The sequence below is a fragment of the Macaca fascicularis genome, chromosome 1 (genome assembly GCF_037993035.2).
Source record: "Macaca fascicularis isolate 582-1 chromosome 1, T2T-MFA8v1.1".
Classification (NCBI taxonomy): Eukaryota; Metazoa; Chordata; class Mammalia; order Primates; family Cercopithecidae; genus Macaca; species Macaca fascicularis.
Window position 1 is genome coordinate 80,935,300 of NC_088375.1, and position 27,174 is coordinate 80,962,473.

The following is a 27,174-nucleotide window of genomic DNA, read 5'->3' on the forward strand; positions in this document are numbered from 1 at the left end:
AATTTACTGATCTTTATGGTTTTTGCTTTAAAATATGTACCCCAGTTTCTGATCGCTACCAAAATTTTTGGTAGTATATAAATGAATATTAAGTAAATTTCATTCTAGATGACCAAAATGCTTTCTGTATTAGTGATAAAATGCATATGGTTTTCTAGTCTATAATCAAATGAAGGAAAGATCATAATGAATAAAAACTAAGATTTCCCAGATTCACTTGTTTCCAAGACACTTTATCACAGAAATCATATTTGCTATTATAAGATTAATTGGGCCAGGCACAGTGGCTTACGCCTATAATCCCAACACTTTCGGAGGCCGAGGGGGGCAGATCTCCTGAGCTCAGGAGTTCGAGACCACCCTGGCCAACATGGTGAAATACCCTGTCTCTACTAAAAATACAAAAATTAGCTGGGTGCAGTACATACCTGTAGTCCCAGCTGCTCGGGAGGCTGAGGCACAAGAATCGCTTGAGCCCTGGAGGCAGAGGTTGCAGTGAGCCATGATCATGCCACTGCACTCCAGCTTGGGATAAAGAGTGAGACTCCATCTCAAAAAAAAAAAAAAAAAAAAAAGTAATTGGCAATTAAGCTACAGACTTATAGTTATTGGCTGACTGTAGGTGAAAACTCTTATTTTTTTTTTCCTTGTTTAAAAATATTTCTGTCAATGCCATGGGAAAATTCTACCTTCAAAAACAAAAACTAAAATTATAAAAACTACCCAAGAATATGCTTGCATGTTAGCTTCTGGAGCAACCTCTACTGAGAAAAGGGTGAAAAGCTAATTACTATCATTCCTTATTATTCAGTAGCAGTTTAGTATTCAGAATTTAAAAGCTGAGAATAGTGCAACATATTGTGAGGCCCATATAAATCAGCAGTACAATAGGATTTTGTATGCTGAATATTATTTTGCAGGCTACATTTCAATACTGTATTCTGCTTAATAAAGGATATATGTAGGCCGGGCGCGGTGGCTCAAGCCTGTAATCCCAGCACTTTGGGAGGCTGAGGCAGGTGGATCACGAGGTCAGGAGATCGAGACCATCCAGGCTAACATGGTGAAACCCTGTCTCTACTAAAAATACAAAAAACTAGCTGGGCATGGTGGCGGGCGCCTGTAGTCCCAGCTACTCGGAGGCTGAGGCGGGAGAATGGCCTGAACCCAGGAGGCGGAGCTTTCAGTGAGCCAAGATCGCGCCACTGCACTCCAGCCTGGGCGACAGAGCGAGACTCCGTCTCAAAAATAAAAATAAAAATAAAAAAATAAAGGATATATGTAATAACAAGTTATGTCATTTATTCAATAAATATTTGTCGAGTATAAATATTTGACCTAGTACATGGTACAATATACTTTATATCCCTTCTTAAGGGGTATAAAAATCATTATAATAGAACCTGTGCCTTTACATATAGATTAAGAGGGTAAAAGAGATATATAAATGACCACGATAAAAAAAAAAAAGACATGTGCTAAGTACCATAAGATATCTCAGGTCATGTATATAACTTGGAATAGGAAGAGAGAATTTCTGGCTTAGGTAATCAGAGAAGGTTTCATGTTATTTGCTGTGTGTTATGAAGAATGGATGGGATTATGGAAGTTGGAAATGTGAACAAAGGCCATTGCTGGTAGAAAGACTAGCACAAGCACTGAGGGTGTGAGGGTGTGTGTGAAGGCTTGTTTGGAGTAAAGCAAATTCTGTTTGGCAAGGGCAGTGAGTGAGAGGTGAAAGGGCCCAGATAATGGAGAATCTTGTGTGCCAGCTAAGATATTTAAATTAATGGGGGAGCCATGAGTGTTTTTTTGACTGAAGAGCAGCTTGATCAGATCCATTTCTTATATGATGTATCTAGAAGCTCTATGTTGCTTAGATAAGGAAGAAAAGGTAGGAGACCATAGATATGGTCACATCTATTAGGCTGTTGTAGCAATTCAAGGGAAATTTAATCTAAGAAAGTGGCAGAGGAAATGGAAAGGATGGTATATGTGGCAATGGCTGGGACTTGGGAATGAATGAACAAGGGTATACAGGGTGTAAAGGTCAAAAATGACTCCTTCCCTAGCTCAGGATGCGGCACAGATCTGGTGTTCAATAAATAAATATTTAAGTGACAATTTTGGGCTTAAATGACTGAAAGGATGGACAGAAATAGGAAAATCAAGAAGCTGTTTGAGGATGATAAGATCATTTGTATTTTAAATTGAGTTTGAGCTGCTGGCAGGATATATACATTGAAATGTCCTTAGAGAGTAGAAGCTGCAGAAATGGAACTTATTATAGAAATTGAGTGTGACAATATAGGCAGGAAACATAAGAAAGTTCAAAGGACAAGACCACTGGATATTGCTCAGGATTTAGCATAACAGAATTAAGAGGATCTACCAAGAAAACGGAATAGAGGTTAAAGAGATAGAGAATGTTAGGATAATAGAAACTGAGTAAAGAGAAAAGAATATTTACCAACAAAGTTGGTAAATGAAGAAATGTAAAGAAAATGAATATTGAGAAAGGACCACTGGGTTTCATTTTTGAAGAAACAGTTTTATTAGATGGTAGGTAAGATTGTAGGAAGTGAGGGAACGAGATGGGGTGAGGCTTGAGTATTGTCTGGCAAAGGAAAGGAAAAGGTAGGTGAGTAGCCTGAGGATTAGCAGGCCAAGGGAAGGAATTTTTCAGGCTAGGGGAAAACTAAACATTTTTTATGAGTAATTGAATAACAATTTGACAAAGACGGGAAAATGAAGATGGACTTGGGGAGGCAGAGTGAGACACAGTAAAGAAAACTAAACATTTTTTATGAGTAATTGAATAACAATTTGACAAAGACAGGAAAATGAAGATGGACTTGGGGAGGCAGAGTGAGACACAGTAAAGAAACATGGTGGTCAAGATCTAGAGCACCTGTGTCCAGTAAGCCTGTCTGTAGTGATGAAAATCTTCTCTCTTTGCACTGCCCAATTCAGAAGCCGTGAACTGCATATGACTGCTGAGCACCTGAAATGTGGTGCCTTGTGCAGCTGGAACACTGAGATTTTAAAATTTCATTTAATATGAATTCATTTAAAATTAAGTCACCACATGTGGCTTGTGGCTACCTTATTGGGGAGCAAACATACAGTGTATAAATACAGTAATTAATAGGAAAGAGGGTTGGACACTGAGGGATAAGGGACAAGTTCCAGAAAAAGTTTAAAGCACAGGTGGTAGTGTTTAAAGGAACTCATAGTCAAATAGTTTCATTCTTTCCCATAAAATAGGTGGCATCGTTTGCTGAGAAGGTTAAGGTAGGGAGCATGGGAAAGATTTTCGGCCATCCTTGTGGAGATTTCCAGTGGAGAACCTATGATAGATGAATCACAGATGCATTGTAAGCCCTCCGGAGTTGAGAGTGTGCATTTGTTTTAGGTCTCTGCTTCCTTGTTGGTGACTTTTTTCAGTAACATTTCTAAACGTAAGAGAGAAAGGAAAAAAAGAAGGGCAGGGAGAGCAAGTTTAGTGGAGCTCTTTGAAAGGCTGGAATGCTGGTGAAGTAAATAAATGCTGACGATGAGCCCTTAACTAAGCACAAAGCAAGTAAAAATAGGAAAGGACATGGATAAAGACTCTAGAGCCACGAGGTCATGATAAGGGTGAAGATGTCAGACTATGGAAGACGAGCAAGGCCATAAAATTTTCTGTTGTAAAATTGGTAGATTTTAGAGGTAGAATTTTCAACAGGAAATGAGATAAGAAAGAAATGTTCGTCGTTGGGTAAGAGGACTATATAAAACAGATGTATATATTTCCAAATTTGTTGGGGAGGAATTTCAGCATCCCTTGATTTTTTTTTTTCCCTCCAATGTGCTTGCAATATGGTCTTTGCTCCAGACTTGCTAACTGAACTTTGAATGCGTGGTCTTTTCTTAAATAATCCAGATTTGAGTAGTAAAGTTGGGATTTATCTTATCTATTTGCAGTGATATCCAAATTCATAAAAACTGAATTCAGAGCCAGCAGGGACCTATGAGATCATCTCATCTAATGTTTGGCTTTTGTAGATAAGGAGACTGTAATCTCTTGATTCAGTGATTAGTTCAAGGTTACATAGCCAGTGAGTGATAGAGCTGAGACTAACTTCAAGTCTTCAGTGATTCCCTGCACTGGGCTATGACTTGGGCAGCATAATGCTCTGGTCTGAAGTTTTCAGTGGGTATGGAACTATTTGTACTCTGGAAACATCAAAATACAATATAGAATATTATCTTCAGAACTTTTGTATGATTAGTTTTTCTGAACCTATACTTCCAAATTACTAAAATATTAATCTGACCATACTGAAAGAAAAATCTTGCTGAAGCAGTATCTACAATATACCACAGTTTACTTATTCATAACTGTTTGACACTTAATGCTAAGAAAAAAGATAAACAGACAAGACTTTTAAATGTTAATAAATGTAACAGAATCCGGAATTGCATTTTTGACTAGGTGCAGCTGGGAAAGAGTTTGTTAATCAGCAGCTGTTTTATCACTTTTTTAAAAGTACCAAGTGTTGTGTGTCTCCTGCCGGCTCTGGTCTCTTTTTCCCTCCCCCATGCCCTTGTCTTCCTAATAATGAAGAAAGATACCTAAATAGTAGGATCTAAGACAAAAAGAATACTGTTTTCAGAAAATATTAGAACATTGTAAGGTCACTAGTACTTTTCTTTTCACTTTGAATAATATATTGAGGAACATATTGAAGTAATTGGGAATAATATTTATTTATAAAATAATTGTGTCCCATGTGACAATACCAAAAGTGTACTTTAACTTGTCTATTTTTACATGGACCCCAAATGTTTAAATGAAGTGATTAGACATACAAATCTGTAATTTTGATTAAAATGTAAATAAGAATTTACAAGTTCTGAGTTAGAGAATACAGGTCTTTGGTTTTTGTGACACTTTATTTAATTTAAGGGATTTCTTTATAGGATCAACAACTCTAGAACCTTTGTTTGTATTTCTTGAAAGGAAAAGCACAGTGAAATAGGATTAGCTGCTTTAATAAAGTGAACCAAAATACTGTTCAGATGATCAAAGAGTGTTAAAATACCTTCATTTTTATTTTAATTCTTTAATTCCTTTTTGTCATGGGAATTTTTGGTATTACAACATTTGGCATACATATGACATGAAATCAGCATACCCTAAGATTTTAGAGACTGACTCCTTTAATATGTTTCCTCAAGTAAATATTTCACTGTTTTTCCCTGTCCTCTTCCTCCCAAGATTGGCTCTGTTTTAGGTGAATTAGGAGATACAGGGATGAAAGTTACCTTTCCTACCCTCTAGGAGCTCAGACATACAATGGTTCTCAAAATGTGGGTCCCAGAACAGCAGCAGCAGCAACATCCTGAGGACTTACTAGAAAAGCAAATTCTCAAGCCCTACCCCAGACCTTCAGAATCAGAATTTTGGGGGATGGGACTCAGGAATCTGTTTTCAGCAGCCCTCCAGGGAATCCTCCTGCACACTCAAGTTAGGAACCACTGGTCTAACGACCGGAACTTTATACCTTCCTTATTTTTAAAATTGAGATGGAAGTCACATACCAAAAAATTCACCATTTTAAAGTAGACATTTCAGTGGTTTTTAGTGTTTTCACAAGACTGTGCAAACATCACCATTATCTAATTCTATAACATTTTCACCATCCAAAAATAAACTCCATACCTATTTGCAGTCACTCCACCCCTGTCTCCACCCCTCAGCGCCCAACAACCACTAACCTACATTTTGTCTCTATGGATTTGCCTCTGCTGGATATTTCATATAAATGGAATCATAAAATATGTGGCCTTTTGTTTCTTTCACTTAACACAGTGTTTTCAAGGTTCATCCGTGTTGTAGCATGTATCGGTGCTTCATTATTTTTATGGCTGAATAATATTCTATTGGATAGATGTACACATGTTGTTTATCCACTCATCACTTAATGGATATTTAGGTTGTTTCTACTTTTGGCAGTTATGAATAAGGCACTATGAACATTCATGTACAGGTTTTCGTATGAACATATTTTCTCTTGGGTATATACAGGCAGTTCTCATTATTTGTGGTAGTTTTGTTCATAAAGTCACTGCAAACACTGAATTAGTGAATACTGAATTACTGGTTCTCGGAGAAATACAGGATTAGGTTCTTGTAAGATTCTGGTCACATTTTCATCGATTGATCAATATATAACCTTGTTTTTATGTGTGTTTCTTTTTAAAGACATCTTATATTTATTGCTGATTCATTAACATTGAGTGCATGCCTAACAGCGCCATAACTCATGCCTGAACAAAGCGGCTTACCTAACCAGGTATATTTTCTGTATGTGACAAGGCCTGTCACAGCCTTCTTGCGCTTAGAAAGAGTAGGCAGCACTTCAGCATTACACTTGGGGGCTATTTGAAACAGTGAAATCACCAAAAAAAGCACAAAATATGAAAAACGTGGCACGAAATCAACCGGAAAAGGGAGACTTGTTTACAGTATGAGAGCCAAACACAAGAGGGTAGTCTTGTTTGGGTGACTCACATTTTTTACCACTCTGCCAATTCACATGTCTGAATGACTGTGAAAGCACCATGAGGATTATTTGGGGGTTACAAATAATTTATAGTGAATAATCATATTTGCAAATATAGAATCCACAAATAATGAGGATCAACTGTACTGGGAGTGGAATTGCTGGGTCATATGGTGGTTTTATGTTTAATATTTTGAGGAATTACCAAGCTATTTTTGTTTTTTTTGCAGAAGCTAAAGCATGTTATCTAATAAGATACCACTTATAAGTGGTTTTGATTTGTATTTCCCTAAATCACTAATGACGTTGAACATCTTTTCATGTGCATATTGGCCATTTGTATTTCTTCTTTAGAGATGTGTCTATTCAAACACTTTACCTCTTTTAAATTGGATTATTTGTCTTTTTATTGTTGAGTTGTAAGAGCTTTTAAATATATATTCTGAATACTAGACTCTTAGATATATGACTTGCAAATATTTTCTCCCATTCTCTGTTTTCATTTTCTTGATCATGTCTTTTGATCTTCAAAAGTTTATCTTGATGAAGTCCAATTTTATCTATTTTTTCTTTGATTGCTTATGCTTTTGAAATTTTTGAAACTGCTATCCTCATATAGTTACTCAGTACATCCTGCTAAAAGAATTGCATACACATTTTTATTACCGAAGTCATGAAGAGTTAGATTTCACGGTTTCAATAAATTACAACTTACTTGCTAAGGGATGTCATTTGTAAATTTAAACCATTTGTTTGTAGTATTTAAGAGATTTTTATGTTGTGGTTGTGGGATTTTAAATACTGGCATCATGAGGGCCAACATTTATAAAAAGCAGTGTCAAAGTTACTTAACAAACTGCTGTTTTTGTTTGGAAAATGGAAGAAAAATACTTAAAATTGGCTCTAACATTTTAAAAGAAGATTCGCCTCTTTTTAAAACCATGAACTTTCTGTCCTAAAAGTAGGGTCTCAAGCCATTTTGTGAAAGAACACAGGAATCCCTGGAACTTGGAAATAAATGCAGATTGGTGTTTATTTATGTTATTTTAAATGTAGTAGCACTGTGTGTTAGAAAACTGAATCTGTAACACTTAAGTCAGGCTAAGCAAGCAAATAATATCAGCTAACATGGCTTTAATCTACTAAGTAACTTAAAATCCAAAAGATCAAAGGAAGTTATAACTAAAAACAGTCCTTCATGCAATTTCCCTGTGGAAGCAGGAAAAGGCTAGAAATTACATGTCACCTTCATATCCTGGCTTGCTGACCTTGTGCTCAGATCAAGCCCCTCTGTATGCCAGCTGTTACCATTATTAAGACCTTGCCCCAAGGGGTTAAGTAGGAGAAAAACTCTCCTGTCCTATTGGAGAGCAAACACTGAAAGTTCCAGCCCCTAACATGCCTAATTCAAAGCAATCTGCATGTGCTTGTCATTCAGTCTGTCCTGCCGCTCTGTGGAGCTGCTCCTGCCAACTCATTGCTTTCTGCTGTGCTGTGATCCTGCAGTCAGTTGCCGCTGTTGCTACTGCAATCATTTGCACCAAACTGAGCCAGAGAAGTTCCCTCTTTTAACATAAAGGTAATACATTTACTCTTGCTGTGTGAATATGTGTGTGAGAAATGCGTGTGAATTTGTTATTTTAGGAGAATTTATTTAAAAACTGAACTTCGTTTCTAGGAGTGTATTTAAAATTCCAGCTGACTGTTTTTTTTTTCCCAGTGTAAACTTTGAACGGCATTTGGCATTTTAACACATTAAAATCTTGTGAAGTTTATTTAAATTGTAGTCTAACACCGTAAGGTAAGGCCAGCCATTTCATAAGTTTATTAAAATGTCATGTCTTTGTAAAGTTGGAAGGAGACCTAAGTTTTAAAGAAGTTTGTTTTATACTTTGAGATTCTTATTTAACTACTATCTAAATCAGAAAATTTTGAAAATATGTGCTTGCCATTGCTAGATGATAGAAAAATAAAAGTAGCGTTGTAGGAATCACAGTCACTTTTGTGAATTAAATGTTATAATAAAATAGAAAATTATTAGCATCTTCCCTCCTGCAAAGAGAGTAGTTTGGTGAAGATACCCTCTGGTGAACTAAACTTCAACAGCAAGTAATTCTTATCAGAGTTCATTTCAGATACACAGCTTGGTAAAGGCCTTCAAGCTATGTTTTAGTTGTTTAAATGTTTCATGCATTATATGGTAACTACAATAGTGACTACATTATGATTAGATTTACTATTTAAAGTACAAGTCAAAATATATTTGCTATATTGACTTTTGCTTAAAATGAGAATGGATAATTTATTTGCAACTGGTAGAAAAATTCATATTAGTTTAACGTGAAATATGTTTATGTTTGGTGTAAAATATACATTAAAAATTAAACAGAAATTTAGTGAAAACTGAGTATTTCTTGCACATCACTTATCATAAATGACTTTATTCAATGATAATCCAAGAAATAGAGAAAATACTTTACAATTTGCTAAAAAATTTTACTAATAGGTATTCTTGTGGAACGAAAAAGAATGAAACGTGTCCTTTTTACCCACAAAAGGTTATTTTAGATCATACTATTTATAATTAAGAAAACTACAGTTCCCTTTGATGGCTGGGAAATCACTAAACTATGTAAATAAGCTCTAAATTTATGAGTGTTTCACTTGCAGGTAGTGGGTTTTCTACTTCCCGTGGTTTTAATATCTGGCGACACATTTCTACTTTCTAAAATGTTAAAACTCTTTTTGCATTATTTCATGTTTTTTTTAGTCTTGCATCTCCAATAGATTATCTTAGATTGCTTTTATTGCCAACATATCAAATATTGGGATATTTTATTGATTTTACTTTATTTGGAACTTTTTGTTTTAGTATTAAAAAGATATTTTTATGTATCTTCTATGCATCATATAGCTCACATCTTAGACCTCAATTTTAGAATTGTTATCATGAACTATTTGCATTGATTATGAAAAAATGTGTAATGTTTTCAGTGTCTGAAATGATTGACCTACAAAGTAGTCTAGAAAATACATGTTTACTTTAATTCAGTCTGGGAAATACGTATTATAAAGTGGATTCATCCAAAATTTAAATCTAATCTCACTTGCTTTGCAGTTTATATTGAACCGGTTGAGCCTTTTAGGGAAATCTGCTTTTCAGTGTTTGCTATGCATCACTTCTTTACCTTCTGTTCTAACTGCTTTGAGTTCTGGGGCTGGATCTGAGCATTCTTGCTGTATGATTCTTGTAATTCAGTGTGGATGATGGACAGCCTTGACATACAGATGATATGAACATTTTCTATTTTTGAAAAAAATGCAATTCCTGATTACATTCTAACACAAGAAGCAAAACCGAGTTGTTTAGGATCAAGACATATGAGCTCCTTAGTCTATCAGCCTTTTGGAAAAAATATAAGACAGAGCAACTAAAATAAATTAGAAAAGCTAGACTCGGAGAAGATGGTGGCTTTTTGTTCTCTCCTTCTTGATTTCTATTCTCTTATTTTAATCACTATTAAACAGGCTTATGTATTACAGGCTCATATTTAGATTCCAAGAAAACTGTATAAGGAACCTAGTAGGTGCTTACCAAAATGATTGCTACGTAAGGACATTTAACTGAAAAATATGATTTAATTATCTTTGTAAGCAAACAAGAATCCCACACAATAGTAAATGTAATTTCAGTTCATCTAATATATACAAGAAAGCAAACAGCAGAACTCATGAGCATTTATAGTAATAATTTAAGGAATAGAGAAAGATTTATAAAAGTTGCACCCAGGCTCTTATTAAGAGTTAATTTACTGATTCAATTCAAGTAAGAATAAAGTCTTTATAAATTTGATGTTTTTCTAAGCTTGAAGCAAATCTCAGAGTTTTCTTTAATTGTGTTTTATACAAATACCTTGAGTGATGTTTCCCAGGTTGCTCAGTAGACTAAAAGATACTCATAAGACATTATTTGCTGGACTCTGCAGGGAAGAACCCATTTGGGGAGCTGCTCTAGGAAATTTGATTTGCTGCTTCTCAAACTTCACAAAACAGCAGGGAGTGGGGTATTAGATACTAAACATTTGTGGGAAAAGTTTAGATTATTCTAAGTGTGGTATTAAAAAACAACACACTACCATCTAAATCAAACAACTTTTAAGTGCTTTATGGTGATTGATCTCAGTTTTTGGCTTTATGAAGGACATTTTTAAAATTCTCTCACATTCTTTTGCCTAACAATGTGTGGGAGTAAAATTGTCTTACTTTGATTTACCTCAGTGATGTTTTTTCCCCCTTTGGGCTGCTAAGTTTTGAGGTTTTGAGATGTGTGAAGTATTAAACATGCATGGTATCTTTTAGACATGCTTGTGATGTGTTCAACAACATTTGTTAAGCTCAGTAATAGGATCCTGTTTCTACTGGGGAAGAGCTATAGTGATACAGATAGATTGCTCAGTTGTAAAGCTGCCCATTTTGTGATTTTAGTTGAGACAAAATAGTTTCAAATGAAATCTCATGGCCTAAAGACACACCTATCACATCTTAAGGATCCTGTTTATTAACAAACCATCTTGTAATTCTTATTTGGTGGGTATGTGAGGCTAAATAACAGTCCTGGTATCTGCAGATTGTCTAACCCTAGAATTGGAAAGTTTAAGATGCTTAAAATGCCACCAGAAATCTTTTTTTTTTTTCCTGGCATGGAACTTTAGGGAACATACTCTTTTATTAGAGGATCTTGAGCCTTCATTTTAGAGACTGACCAGACATTGAGGACATACTTTTTCTTGAGTGTTAAATAAACTCATTAGTCAAATTAGCTACTTCCCAGATTTTCTTCAAAAGATTAATAAATAATAAAAGCTTTATGGCAACTTGTTTCACATTTCCACAACATTGTTCCACATAAAGTCTGCACTGTTGTCTTGCTTGAGCTAGTATCTTATTAAGGCTTTCTCCTTGCTGCACCCTTGTCCCCACCCTTCCAGCTTAAGAAGTACTGCAGATGAAATCTCTTTTCATTGTAACAAGAGCAATAAAAAAAAGGAAAAATAGTATAAACTTAGAGTGCCAGGTCCAACTGTTTTCTAATATGCAACAATATTCTGCATTTCAAGCAGTATTTTCGGAATGTTGAATATTTTGAGTGGCAGTTGCTTGCTCTTATAAGTTGATCAGCATTAATTATATAAAGTATAAATCAGTGGCTCTCAGCTCTGACTGCATGTTAAAATCACCCAGGATGCTTTAAAAAATGCTAATGGCCACACTTCGGTACAATATGAATTAAATCAGAACCTCAATCTCTGGGGCCAGGACCCTTTTATCATAATTTTTTTAATATTACTGCAGTGATTTAAATGTGCAGCCAGGGATGAGACTGCTGTGATAGACTTGTAATTTTGTGAATATTCATATTTAATGCATACCTTAAGACTTGTAGCAGAGCCTAGTTAAATGTTTTGGCTAGTTTTAGGGTTAGATAACTGCTTATATAGGAGAACTTTGTAGAATTGTTTTAAAGTGACCAGGGATGAGACTGCTGTGATAGACTTGTAATTTTGTGAATATTCATATTTAATGCATACCTTAAGACTTGTAGCAGAGCCTAGTTAAATGTTTTGGCTAGTTTTAGGGTTAGATAACTGCTTATATAGGAGAACTTTGTAGAATTGTTTTAAAGTGACCATTGTTTGACATCCCTGATTATAGAAAGTTTCTCTAGTTTTATTTTGTATATTTTTGGTTATACAGTTTCACATAATTCTCCAAACTTAGGGTTCAAAAGAAATCAGTGCAGCTTAATGGAATTTAAACTCATCTGAAATAGAAGTGCAAAGCTATAAGAAGTCTCCCCTACCTCTTTCTTTCCAGCATTGATGCTTATGGGCACAGTACTTACAACTGAGTGTGGAGAGAAGTGGTGAATATTACATGGAATGATAATTTTTGTGGATGAACCTGGAAAAGAGATCTCTGAAAAGTGCTTTAATAATTGCAATATTGTGAGAGTGCTCTTGAAATATGTATTTAGGAAGATAAGTGTTTATGCTAAATGGAGAATATCACTGATATCATTTATCTGAGATTGAAAGAGGTAAACTTCATTTTATACCCACATTTCTGTTCCCACATTGACCAAAGGTACATTGGATGTAAAACAAAATGACAAAAATGAAATTGATGTTTCTACAACCCTGAAATTTCTATCACTCGCCCCTATATATGAAAATTTCTGCTTTTACAACCTAACTCATTTCTAGCAGTAATACTGCTTTCCAAATGTAGGGCTTTCAGATTTGTTATGGCAGATACACTGCAATATCATTAAGATTATTTTACTTTCATATTTTTTGTTGTAACTCTAGGGGGAAACTTTATCTGGAAACTTTAATTTTTCTTCTGTATCATTAAGCTGTTTGTAAATACCATGAATATTGAAACAAAACATTTACAGTTTATCTATATATCTTAGTGCCTCTATCAATATATATCATGTATGTAATTATATTAATAGAGGTTATCTAAAACCGTTAGGTGTATTTCATTTTCAAAGGTGGTGCTTATCATCAGAAGTTGAAACTACCCATAAATTGAATATTAAGAACAGTATGTTCTCATTGTAAAAGAATGCTAACCTTCATTTTCATATTTCCTGGAACTCAGTTTGCTTTCTCCTAGTGTGGCAGAAAGCTAACTAATACCTAGTAGGCTCTTATGAAATATATATTTAGTGGTATAGATCTTCAAATATATAATGTTGTTTCTTTGGGAAAATGGCTTTCAACTTATTGCAGTTTATGCTTAAGGGGAATACTAGAATTAACACCTTATTTTTGTATAGTCCTTTGCAATATACAAAATGTTTATGAGTGATTTTGTGAAGCTATTTATAAGTATTCTCATGAAGGACAGTTTAACAGTAGAAAGTTTACAACCTTAAAGGAAAATAAGAAAATGTAATTTGTCTCAGAAGGGAAAAAGATTATATTTCTGCATTTAAAACCATCCTTTCTAGGTCCTTACAAATGTCTGTTTCTTTCATTAAAGATACAGATTTTGCTGTAACGTCACAATTACATTATTCTTAAATAGTCAGTATACTACATAACAACAAAGATCAATCCATTGCCTTGTTTTTTAAAGTTTGCATAATATGATATATGGATGGATAACACCTTTCCTTAATTTAGCGAAATATGTCTCTGACACTCTTGATTGCTGAATTGTACCTTTTAAAACAATCTTGGGAAATATCGAATTCATAGGCTACTTTTCATGTGGACCTTCAGACAGAATTTTACATCAGTAGCCTCTTGTGGTCCTATAAAAGCTAGTTGGACTTGGCATTGCTCTAGAGGCATCTTGAGGTAGTGGAAAAGCCTTACCTTTAGAGTCATACTGGTCTGAGATTGAATCATGTGATTTGGATTAGTTACTTTAATATTTTTGATTCTCAGTTTTCTCTGTAATGGGTTTAATAATAAATTCATAGGGGTATTGTGAAAAAAGTGACTTGACATAGTGAGATGATTTTTAAAAATCTTAATAGCCCTTTGAAGGGAAAAGTATTCCTAGAGACAAAACTTGCCTGATTTGGCTTCTACATAGCCCCTCTACAGAAATGCTTACAGTTCTTTATCAATTTCTGTTGGCATTTAGAGCAGCTACTTATTTCTCTGGCCATAACACTAAATGTTAATAGGCCAACATGGTACCAGTAATCAGAAATTAGTCCATCATTTTAGGATAAGCATGAAGCAATTGTAGAGGAACCATTTCATATTAAAACAGGTTTGGTAAATAATGGATACAGGTATCACCAGACTGCCTTTATACCTGATGTAAAGAAAGACTTAAGGTCTCTTTATATATCCATCTTTTAATATCTAGTGCCACTTGAGAGGGAAAAATGTGTGTCTCAGTTAACTAGGCAGGTGCTTCAGTCCGTGTATATGAGTTGCACTAAAGAGATCAAAATCCTAACAGCTGTTGTTTGCACGCACAAAAAACAGTTTGGGAGTCATGATACAAGCCATGATTAAACTTGATTATCAATTAGAACCTCCGTTGTTAAATTTGTTACATTTCTCTGCCTTAAATAGAAAAATGGGCCTTTATTTCTGTCAGTTGTTAACATTCCCTACTTATTTTTGTTCGTTCTGATTTAATTGTGCGTATCTTGCCATACCTGAGGTATAATTCTCTTGTAGTCTCCTCACCTAGTTTGTGGTTTTCTCTTACTATGCAAAATATATTCCAGGTATCAGCAGTATGGACATGTTGTTGGAGACTTGTTGCCCTACCCCTGATGTACTGTATCAAATCTTTATTCTAACTACATCTCTAGGTGATCCTCATATTTGGAAGCCCTGGTTTGGTGTTTTGTATTTATGTAATGAAACTGCTATAGGGAGCATGACTCTTCTGAAAAAGATGGTTGGCTACAACAAGAGATCTTGTTGGTGATCCAGTCTTGGTATTTATTCTTAAGTTTGGTATTAGGAATCTGGTGAAGCAAAGAGTTATTCTAAAATATATCATGTGAGTGTACAGAATACAGTTTATCAGAAAGCTCTCAAAACCTTGGCATTATGCTTCCTAGCTTCACCATTTATCATCAGTGTGTGACTTTGAGCACCTTACTTAGAATCTCTGTGTTGTTTTCTCTTGCAAAATGGAGTGGTAATGCCTGCCCCCCACCCCCGTTTTTCCAGAGGGCTATTAGGAGGATCAACTCAAGTGAGATCATTTGTGAGAAAGTGCTTTGGAAATAGCAAAGAGGTGTACAATTGTAATAGTTGATGGGGATGAAAATGGTGTTCCTTCAGGCTATATGATCCCTGTGTTTGTTAAGGATAGTGATGGCTTTGCTAAGTGGTTACTGTGGTAATTGGAACAGGTCTGTGTATTCTCTTCAACAGTACATTTAGATTTTACCTTGGCAGTTTTCTGGCCACACTAGCAGTTCTGACCGCCAATTCCAAGTAGCTGCTATGAGGTTTTCTTAACGCTATTTGTATTCTGGGAGCCATCTAGTTTGATTGCATCCTTTGTACAAATTGTGTGTCATTAACATATTTTGGTGTATGATGCAGTCATGTGCCACATAAGGACATTTTGGTCAGTGATGGACCACATATACCATGTTGGTCCCATGTTATAATGGAGATGAAAAACTCCTATGGCCTAGCCATGGTAACACTGGAGTGCAGCACATTACCTTTTTATGTTTAGATATGTTTATCATCATTTTTTATTATTTATGTTTAGATATGTGTAGTAGACAAATACCTGCATTACACTTGTCTACAGTATTTAGTACAGTAACATGCTGTATAGGTTTGTAGCCTAGAAGCAATAGACCACGCCATATAGCCTAACTGTGGCTACAGCATCTAGGTTTATGGAAGTCCACTGTGATGACCACACAATGGTGAAATCACCCGATGACGCATGTCTCAGGACATGTCCCCATCCTTAGGTGATATATGACTGTCTGTTGACAAATGAAATTATCATAATCCTGACAGCATTTTCAATGAGATGCAACTTTTTGTCTGAAGCATTATTATTTCCATTTATTATATATTTGTATATTTCCTGAGTTCCAAACAAGAGTCGATGTCATTATTTTGAACCATCTAATCACATGAACTCTGACACTTTTCTCTTTACATTTCAGTATGATTGAAGTGTCTCTCTCTCTCTATGTATACACATATATAGATATATAGATACACATATATAGATATATATACACACATATACACATATATAGATATATATACACATATATATACGCATATATTTTTTATATATATATATATATATATGTATTTTTAAGATGGAGTCTTGCTTTGTCGCCCAGGCTGGAGTGCAGTGGCATGATCTCAGCTCACTCCAAGCTCCGCCTCCCAGATTCACGCCATTCTCCTGCCTCAGCCTCCCGAGTTGCTGGGACTATAGGTACCCGCCACCACGCCTGGCTAATTTTTTTGTATTTTTAGTAGAGATGGGGTTTCACCGTGTTAGCCAGGATGGTCTCGGTCTCCTGACCTCGTGATCCATCCGCCTCAGCCCCCCAAAGTGCTGGGATTACAGGCATGAGCCACCGCGCCTGGCCCCTCTCTATACTTCAATATATCAATTTACTTCTGTTACATATTATACAAGGGTATTACAAGGGGGTGTGTGTGTGTATATATATGTATACATACATAGTGTTATATATACAAGGGTATTAACATTCTTGTGTTATATAGCCCATTATGGTTTTCAAAACATTTCTACCTTCTCACAGTAATCCTATGAAATGTATATTTTAAAATTTAATCAAAAGATGGTTTTTGGCCAAAGACCTTGTAGCCCCAAAACTGCTAAATCATTCTGGACATTAAAATGTTGGCTAAAAAGGTAAAATAGGGGATATGAGATTAGAGGCTTTGAATTTATTAATATTGGCATGTTATATTCATGAACAGCAGGAAATGCACTAAAATATCTTGGTGTGGGCCCATCACATCTCAAGCCAATGCTTCAATAATAGCTTGCTTTTTTTCTTTTTTTGGCATTCTCCTGTGTGTTATGGCCCTGGGAGAACAGGCGATTTCAACAATAGCTGTTTTTTGTGTGTGGTTTTTTTTTGAGACAGGGTCTGACTCTATCACCCAGGCTAGAGTGCAGTGGTGTGCTCTCAAGCTCAGTGCAGCCTTCATCTCTTGGGCTCAAGTGATCCTCCCATTTCAGCCTCCCAAGCAGCTGGGACTACAGGTAAGCAACACCATGCTCAGCTAATTTTTAAATTTTTTTTGAGATAAGGTCTCACTATATTTTCAGGCTTATCTCAAATTCCTGGGTCCACGCAGTCCTCCTGCCTCAGCCTCCCAAAATGCTGGGATTACAGGCATGAGCCTCGGTGCCCAGCCTCAACATAGCTGTCTTTTAAAGTTACTCATTATATTTTACCCAAAACCGATTTTAAACTTTCACTATAAATATTACTATCACTGCATTCATAATCATGTACCATTATACTTATCACAATAGTTTGACAAATGTAAAGGTATTAACACTCTCTTTCAGGAACTCCTTATTCCACTCCTTTTTATACTTATGCTTCCTCTATCATGTCTTTCCTATTAGTTCCCTCCATCTTAGGTTCAGACTGGATTTTTTCCTTGTGTATCTCAGTTCTAAAGAAAAAGGAGGCTGGACATGGTGGCTCATCCTGTAATCCTAGCACTTTGGGAGGCTGAGGCAGGAGGATTGCTTGAGCTCAGGGGTTTGAGACCAGCGTGGACAACATAGGAGACCCTATCTCTACAAAAAAATTTAAAATTAGCATGACATGATGGTACATGCCTATGGTCCCAGCTACACAGGAGGCTGAGGCAGGAGGATTGCTTGGGCCTGCGAGGTCTAGGCTGCCGGAGCCATGATCGCACCATTGCACTCCAGCGTGGGCAACAGAGCAAGACCCTGTCTTAAAAAAAAAGCGGGGGAAAGAAAAAAGGGATGAACGGGGGAAGGGATGATCTTTCTCTGTACGGGCCTTAGGGTCAACTCTTGATGTCAGAGTGAAATACTTTCCTATTCTGGCTGGTCATCTGAACACCTACCCAAATGCATCCATTGAACTTAAATAATCTATAGACATTTCATAAAATATTTTTTCTGTTTTTACTTCTAAATTTTTTACCTGTAGTTTTTACTTATTTATGAGGTCAAATTGATTAGTCCCATGTTATGATTAAAGAAATGGAATCAGAGAACACTCATGTGACTTGCTTCAAATACAAGCCAGAGTTCAAATTGTTCTTTACTAGTTCCTACTTCATTACAAGAAGTCTCCCAAGTTACAAAATAGGTTGTGTTCCAAAAATTCAGTTGGAAGTCAGTTATTTGGCATTTGAACTGCATTTTACCATGTGGGAAAAAAATGTTATAAATGATGATTAGGTCCCTGGCTGGCATATAAGAATCTATTTAACTCTTGTGTAACTACAAAATGATACATTTGTAATAAATTTAAAAGAGAATGATAGTTGTGATTCTGGTTACAAAGAAAACTATTTTTTTGTTTTGTTTTGTTTTACTGAGGATAAGCAGATTTAATTAGAAGATAGGGAAACATGAAGATTGAGAAGGGTCTAGGGGGCATTTCAGGGTTCTTTGAAGGGAGTTAGAGGTTGATGGGATTCTGTCTGAAGCCCAATGTATTCAGTTCTTGCACTACCATAAAGAAATACTTGGGCTGAGCACAGTGACTCATGCCTGTAATCCCAGCACTTTGGGAGGTCGAGGTGGGCAGATCACCTGAGGTCAGGAGTTTCAGACCAGCCTGGCCAACATGGTGAAACCCTGTCTCTACCAAAAAATACAAAAATTAGCTGGGTGTGGTGGCACACACCTGTGGTCTCAGCTACTCAGGAGGCTAAGGTGGGAGAATCACTTGAACCCGGGATGCGGAGGTTGCAGTGAGTGAGCCAAGATTACACCACTTCACTACACCCTGGGCAACAGATCCAGACCCTGTCTCCAGAAAAAAAAAAAATTTAAAAAGGCCGGGCGCGGTGGCTCACGCCTGTAATCCCAGCACTTCCAGAGGCCGAGGCGGGCGGATCACGAGGTCAGGAGATTGAGACCATCCTGGCTAACATGGTGAAACCCTGTCTCTACTAAAAAATAAAAAAAATTAGCTGGGCGTGATGGCTGGCACCTGTAGTTCCAGCTACTTGGGAGACTGAGGCAGGAGAAAGGTATGAACCCAGGAGGCGGTGTTTGGAGTGAGCCGAGATCGCACCACTGCACTCCAGTCTGGGCGACAGAGTAAGACTCTGTCTCAGAAAAGAAAAAAAATAACCTGAGACTGGGTAATTTATAAAGGAAAGAGGTTTAATTGGCTCACAATTTTGCAGGCTGTACAGGAAATGTGGCAGCACCAGCTGAGCTTCTGGGGAGGCCTTAGGAAACTGACAATCATGGCAGAAGGTAAGGGGAAGCTGGTCAGAGAAGGAGAAAGTTGAGGGGGACGTGTGTACCATACTTTTAAACGACTAGATCTCACAAGAACCCACTCACTATCACAAGAACCACATAAAGAGGGAAATCTAGCCCCATAATCCAATCACCTCCCACTCCACCCCACCTTCAACACTGGGGATTACAGTTCGACATGAGATTTGGGCAGGACACAGATCCAAACCCTATCAGCCAGTTGCACTTTCAAACTTTTAAGTCATTTGTTGTTATTAGATGCTTCTCACTAGCATAACTTACCCAGCGTCTGTGATTAGAATCAGTAGAATTGATTGAATTAAATTCTTAGGAAAAAGCAGACTATTTGAAATAATATATTAACTAACCTGGGATGGTAAAAACAAACCAACAAATTAGAAGTATTCCTTCCTTCAACCCTCCTGATAGAAAGGGCAGGAGGAGTTGTTGACTTTCCCAGTTAGCCCAGCAGATCCCATCAGCTGTGATAACTTTAACTGAGGTACAGGTGGAGGTTGGAGAAAAGCATGAGCCTTCAGTGATTTCTTTGAATGGAGTGCTTGCACAATGAGAGTTTCTAATTCTAGGAAATAATTGCATTGATCTCATCTAGTGATTGTTTCCTACATTATCTAACACACAATTAAACATCTTGCATTTCAATTAGCTTTTTAAGAAAAGTCCAGTGCTTCTTTAAATGTCCTTTAATTTATGTTTTGTTATCTTCATAACCTTTGCGTATGGCTTTTTCTTTTGTTAACAACAAAAGGGAGGTTATATTCTTCAGTAAACTGAAGAGTAAATGAGCAGATTTTGCTGAGATGGCACATTCAGAAAACGATGAGATGAGTTCTCACCTCCTGGATCAGATTAGTGCTCTTGCCAGTCAGTATATCTACCCTACCTCCTGCTAGTTTACATAATATATTTAACTACTATTACTGTGCGTTGGGTATATGATTTGAATGCTTTACAGTGGATGTTTGTTTAACATTGGATACATTGGAAAGTGATTTAATGAAGGAGAGAGCAACTGTATATACTACAGTTCAGAATCCCTCTCAATGGTCATTATAAAAGGAAGCTTGGGATTGGCAAGCCATTTTCAAAAGTGATGTAAGACTAAATGAGGGAAGTAATATCTAATTGATTTTATATATATATTGATGTTTTTAAATGCTTTGTCTTCCCACTAAGCAATTTATGAAGAAATTCCTACTGCATGATGTTTATTTAACTGAATTTGTGTATGTGGGACAGGGTGTGTTTGAGGAATTTTGTCTGAAAGGTAAATATGCTAAATTTACATCCTAGTATGGGCATGCTCTGCTCACAAACGCCCCTGCTGAGCAGTTTACATACTGGGTGAAAATGTACACAGGAATCCTCATGGGAGATCCAGGTTTGCCAGTGAGATTACGATGTACTCAGACTGAAAAAGAGGATTTATTCTGGTTACCTGTGTGTCTGCCAGAGGTGGGGAAGGACTGGAGAGAGATTCCTCCACAAGCCGTTTTGTCTACTTATAGAATGGCATGCTAGAAGGGTTAGTGAGCCAAATTACAGTTTTCTTTTTTGTTGTTGTTGTTGGCTTTCATGTGTATGTTGAATAGACTAATAGCATTTGATGACTTTTTTTTTTTTTTTTTTTTTACTGTGCATTCCCAGATTTTGTGTGTGTGTTGCTCAGAGGGCAGGTGTAGTGGGCAAAGAGATAGGGAGATTGTCTGTTTTTCTGTTTGTTGATTGGACACACTTGCTGCTGGTAATTTGAGCATCTAAGGATCTTCCTTTATACTGAAGGCCTGAACTCTTTGGTGAAAGGAAAAAAAAGTAAGAAAAAATCATTTGAAGCAAATCCCGCCCATAGTATTATTTTTCTCATGTGCAAGCATTGTTACCTGTAGTATATTATATAGAATTTTGCATCTGACATTTTGGTTGCTAGAATTCTTAGCTTTCCTGACTGGTTTTAATTTATTATCCTCAGACTTGAATGACTAAGAGGAAAAGTCATATATTCTTGAGATTTTTCTAAGATATAAAACATTCTTAAGATTATTCAAATTATTTTAACCTTGTACAACTAATTACCCTCAGAGTGGCCCTTCATTTTGTCCGTCACTCCTAGATCAGAACATACAAGCCAAGCATGGTACTGTTGAAAAGCTGAAGGATGCTATTTGTATCCTCTCCTCTCTCATATGCAAAATGGTCTCGTTCTTAACTGATTACTTGTGCATCTAGGATGAGGTGAGAAAAAAGGCACTGAAAGAAGAGGTGGGCAGGAGGAAAGTGATCAATGGGAACAGAAGAGGGTTCTTAAGGTGCATAAAATAGCTGGTGGAAAGAAGAGGAGTGCCACTGTGTTGGCTGGTTCCATCACAGATGCTGCTGAATTCCCACCACTGTCTCAAACTCTGCAAGAACCCTCATTTTCAAAGAGCTGTTTTTAAATATCATACTTGTCTTCCCTACATATTTGCCTGCCTGACTATAACTGGGTGATTTTATATGATTTTCTTTCTTAGGGTCAAGAAATTGGAGCATGGCTATGAGCAATGGAAACAATGATTTTGTGGTTCTGAGCAACAGCAGCATCACAACCAGTGCTGCTAACCCGAGTCCCCTTACCCCCTCTGATGGAGACCATGCAGCCCAGCAGCTCACACCCAAAGAAGCAACAAGAACAAAAGTGAGTCCAAATGGATGCCTGCAACTTAATGGCACAGTTAAATCATCCTTTCTGCCTTTAGACAACCAAAGAACGCCTCAGATGTTACCCCAATGCTGCCATCCTTGCCCATACCATCACCCTTTGACTAGCCATAGCAGTCACCAAGAGTGCCATCCTGAGGCTGGCCCTGCAGCACCCTCTGCTTTGGCCTCGTGTTGCATGCAGCCACACTCCGAGTTTTCTGCATCTCTTTGTCCAAATCATTCACCTGTGTATCAGACTACGTGCTGTCTTCAGCCCTCTCCATCCTTCTGCCTGCATCATCCGTGGCCTGACCATTTTCAGCATCAGCCTGTGCAACAGCACATAGCCAACATAAGGTAAGTGGTCTGAAAGTTTTGCTTTTAGCATTCAACTAATTCCACATGAACATGACAACTTGTGTTCATTTTCCTGAAAGGGGAGGAGAAAAATGTGGCACAGAAAGAAAACTTATGAAAATGCATATTCTGTGGATTGTGTGAAGCCAAGAAAAACGCAAATAAAATAATACAGTATATCTATTGTATCCACTGACTTCTTAGTCAAATCCTCCCTTCCCCTTTTCCTGTCTGCAAACTGGTTAGGAATTTCTGCTAGACCTTAAGTTATAAAATTCAACAAAAAGTTTTACTGTTAGCAGTTTCTATTATTGTACATGGGAAGCGTATTTATGATGAGACTACCTAAGCAGCCATCCTTTATTTGCTGTTATTGATAGTGGTGAGCATTTATGAAAAAGAAGTAAAAAAACTCCTTGCTGGCCAGGTGCAGTGGCTCATGCCTGTAATCCCAGCACTTTGGGAGACCGAGGCAGGCGGATCACCTGAGTTTGGGAGTTTGAGACCAGCCTGACGAACATGGAGAAACCCCATCTCTACTAAAAATACAAAAAAATTAGCCGGGCGTGGTGGTGCATGCCTGTAATCTCAGCTACTCGGGAGGTTGAGGCAGGAGAATCACATGAACCTGGGAGGTGGAGACTGTGGTGAGCCGAAATCATGCCATTGCACTCCAGCCTGTGCAACAAGAGTGAAACTCCATCTCCCAGAAAAAACAAACAAACAAACAAACAAACAAACAAAAAAACCTTGCTTCCTTATGCTGCCTTATGACTGTACTCGACAATTTCTATTCATGTGTTTTGGTGACTATGTAGTACGCTGAGATCAGATGAAAGTAGCATTTGCCTTCATAGCAGATGAAACCTGTAAACTGTAGCATGGGACTTTAAAAAATATTTTTTGTAAAGCATTTTTAGATCTGGTAGATTGAAAAGTATTAGAAAAATCAATATCATTGTCCGTGCTTATTTCCACCTCAGCCCATAGTTTCTCATATATATGATTTTCAGCTATTTTTTCCATGGGTAAGTTAAGTTGCATTCAGCATAGGTTAGCGATGATAATATATTTTATAAAATACTAAGTACTTTGTAAAGACCTAGTATTATTTCATATTTTTAAGTAATAAAAAGAGTTTAGCTAGAAAAAGAGCATTCTCTTTAAAATTAGGATATAATTTACACATAGGGAAATGTACAGATATTAATTATTCAGTTTGAACAGTGTTGACAAATGTGTACAAAAGCGTAACCCACATTTTGGTCTGATGTAGAACATTTCTGTCACCCCAGAAGATAAGTTCCTTCGTGCCCCTTCTCAGTTATTACCTCTGTCTTCACCAGAAGCAATCACTGCTGAGTTCTATTACTGTAGATTTGTTTTGCCTGCTCGTAGAACTTCATATAAGCGGAATCGTACAGTATGTACTCTTTCATATTTGGCAATTTTTGCTCAGCATAATGCTTTTGAGTTTCATCTAATTATTGTATGTATTTGTTTTTCTATTTATTGCTGAGTAGTAATCCACTGTATGCATGTAGCAAATTCACTTTTGATTAAAGAGTCAGGTCTGAGTGCTGCAGCTCACGGCTGCAGGGATTACAGAATCGCTGTAAGATTCTGTAAGGTGGGAAAATTGCTTGAGCCCAGGACTTCAGTGCCAGCCTGGGCAACACAGCAAGACTCTGTATCTACAAAAAAAAAAAAAGGGAAAAAAAGTCAGATCCAAAAAGGGATTAAGAGATAAATACTTTTGACCTTTATCAGGTTTTGAACATTGTTGAGATTATCTGGTTACACTCTTTTTAAAGAGAGGAAGGGAAACGTGGTAATAAAGCAGAAAGAAAGAGTGGGGAGGGGAAAAGAGGAGAGTCCCTCACAGCATGTTTCTGCAGTTGCTGAATACACTTTCCATATTGGATTTGAGAGTCTTTTAGTTATAGGCTATGATAAGAACTCACATTTACCAAAGTCATTTCTTAGAAGATTTGTCCTGACAACTTTGTGCTACATGACTAGTTTTAGACTCTTTCCATTTTGAATCAAATTGTGTGAACAGTTGATTTTTAAATTATCATATTGATGTTTCAAATAATAAATTATATGGTTGCAAAGTATGAAATAAGATAGATATTTCTGCATTTTGAAGCTGATACCTCCTTTAAAAAAATCACAACATAATAAAACTGTGGACAAATAACCAATCCTTTCAATATGGAAGGTTGTGCCAAGAGTTTCAGGATTTTTACTTAGCATTTCTCAGTGACCTAATTCAAAAGCAATGAGATCCCTGTGTACACGTTAAATAGAATGGCATTTAAAAACAAACTGATGGGCAGGTGGCTGAGCTTGTCACTACCCTTGGTTGTGGAGTCATTGTTGGAACCGGGGCTTTTGCAATCATGGTGGACTGACTTCAGACTGTGTATGACCACTGGGTCCACAGACTCGTCTGTATAGGATTTGTCTTTGTGTGTTATCTAAAGAGAAAGAATGATGGAAAAGCTAACTGCCTTCTGGAAAAAAAAGTATGTTATTTAAAAGGGAATTGAGACCCATGGAGAAGTTGCTTGGAAGTAAAGGCTGTGACTGAACTATATAATATTTACATTTTAAAAGTTATGAGAGAAATAAAAACACTCTCATACTTAATTTGAAAAACGCTGACTTAAAAATTGCCACAATTGTCCGTCAAAAAAAGTTGTACAAGAAAGATTAGTATGAGGGAAATTTTTTATATTTAGAATTGTATCTCAAGAATTTGAGCTTTCGGTTATCTGTTTGTAATAGACATAAAATATTTTAAAGATGCCTGCAGAGGAATAGTATATGTCCATTTGTGTATATTACATACTTTATTGTGCCTCAATTATTACTTTGCTATTTTCTACATTAGTTATATAATCTGCAATGTGGCACCGAGGATGTAATTCCAAACAAGTTGAGACATTCTTAGGAAGGGAGACAGTAAAGCAAATAGGCAGCTACAGTATTATGGTAAGCACTATCAAGAAGGAATACACAGGGCTGAAGATGAAGAAAAGTTACAGATGGAGAGAGAACTGAAGAGGCTTGTCTTTTAGGTAGAGGGAACAGTTTATGCAAATACTTTTACAAGGTGGTGTGCGCTCAGCTCCAGCATAGGTCAATATGGCTGGACCCTAGTGGAAGAGAGAATGGTAGCAAGAGGAGAGGTATACTAGGACTAAATCCTGAAGGGCATTGTAAACCACATTAAGGCAATCTCCAGACTTCATCCTGAGGCTAAGGAGGCCCCATTGTAGATTTGTGTGTGTTTGTGATTTTTTTATTGTGGTGAGATATACATAACATAAAATTTAATATTTTAATCATTTTTAAGTATACAGTTTAGTGACATTAAGTACATTCACATTGTTGTACACCCATCACTACTACCTTTGTGCAGAACTATTTCATCTTCCCAAACTGAAATTCCATACTCACTAAATTATAAATCCACCTGCCCCTGGCAACCACCATTCTACTTTTTGTCTCCATGAATTTGACTTCTCTAGATACCTCAAATTAGTCGAATCCTACAGTACTTGCCTTTTTCTGTTGGGCTTATTTTACTCCGCATAATGTCTTCAAGTTTCATTCATGTTGTAGCATGCGTCATGATTTCCTTTCTTTTTAAGGCTGAATAATATTCCATTGCATATTTGTATATTACATTATAGCATTTTATCAATTACATATTACATTGTATCAGTTCATTGATGGACAATTCCATCTTTTGGGTGTCGTGGCTATTGTGAATAATGCTACTATGAACTTGGGTTCTGTTCAAGTCCCTGCTTTCAGTTCTTTGGGGTATATGCTCAGACCAGAAGTGGAATTGCTGGAGCATATGGTAATTCTGTTTTTAGCTTTTTGAGAAACTGTTTTCCATAGTGGCTGCACCATTTTACACCAGCAGTGCAAAAAGTTCCAGTGTTTCCAGATCCTTGCCAACATTTGTTATTTTATCTGTTTTTTTTTTTTTTAAAGTAGGCATCCTAACTGATGTGAGATTATAAATTTTAAAGCAAAAAAAAAAAAAAAAACACACACACACACACAGTAAGAAACATTTTAGAAAACTTCATCATTTGCATTGTGAAGAGCAAATTGCCTTGGTCAGGACCGTTGTAGATAGGAAGAACACTAGAAGGCTTGCTGCAGTAGTTCAAGTGAGAAATGTGATAACTTGAACCATGATTTATAAATAAATTCATTCTAGAGAGATTTAGGAGGTGGAATCTACTAGATTTGGTGGATAATTGTATATCGGAGGGGCAAAGGGAGGAAGATTCACAACTGATTTTCAGTGTCCTGGCTTGAGCAACTGGTTGGGTAGATGGTAATTCCATTCACTAAAATGGGGAAGACAGAAGAAGGGAACTAAGTAAACAGAGCTGAGACATTGAGCTTCCAGAGAGGACTACAGAGTAACAGTAACAGTGAAAGAGTGATGTCCCCTGGGCTTCTTTGAAAGAATGAGGTTGCTGGGTAATACATGACAGTGCACTGAGGGCAATACTGGTGGGGTTTATCTTAGAAT

General features: G+C 36.7%; 1 protein-coding gene across 20 annotated transcripts in view; it reads left to right on the plus strand.

Annotated features, from left to right (window-relative positions):
• DISP1 (dispatched RND transporter family member 1) overlaps positions 1 to 27,174 on the plus strand; it is a 205,403-nt gene that overhangs the window by 121,985 nt on the left and 56,244 nt on the right. For 12 of the 20 annotated variants that reach the window (XM_065542380.1, XM_074037043.1, XM_005540922.4 and 9 more), the window contains one exon: positions 22,082 to 22,607. In XM_065542380.1, coding sequence (XP_065398452.1) covers positions 22,099 to 22,607 — 509 coding nt within the window. In that variant the 5' untranslated portion in view covers positions 22,082 to 22,098. Of the gene's footprint in view, positions 1 to 7,983; positions 8,131 to 19,471; positions 19,545 to 22,081; positions 22,608 to 27,174 lie in introns of those variants that run through there. The other 8 variants (XM_065542359.1, XM_065542368.1, XM_065542360.1 and 5 more) reach the window with 3 other exon arrangements.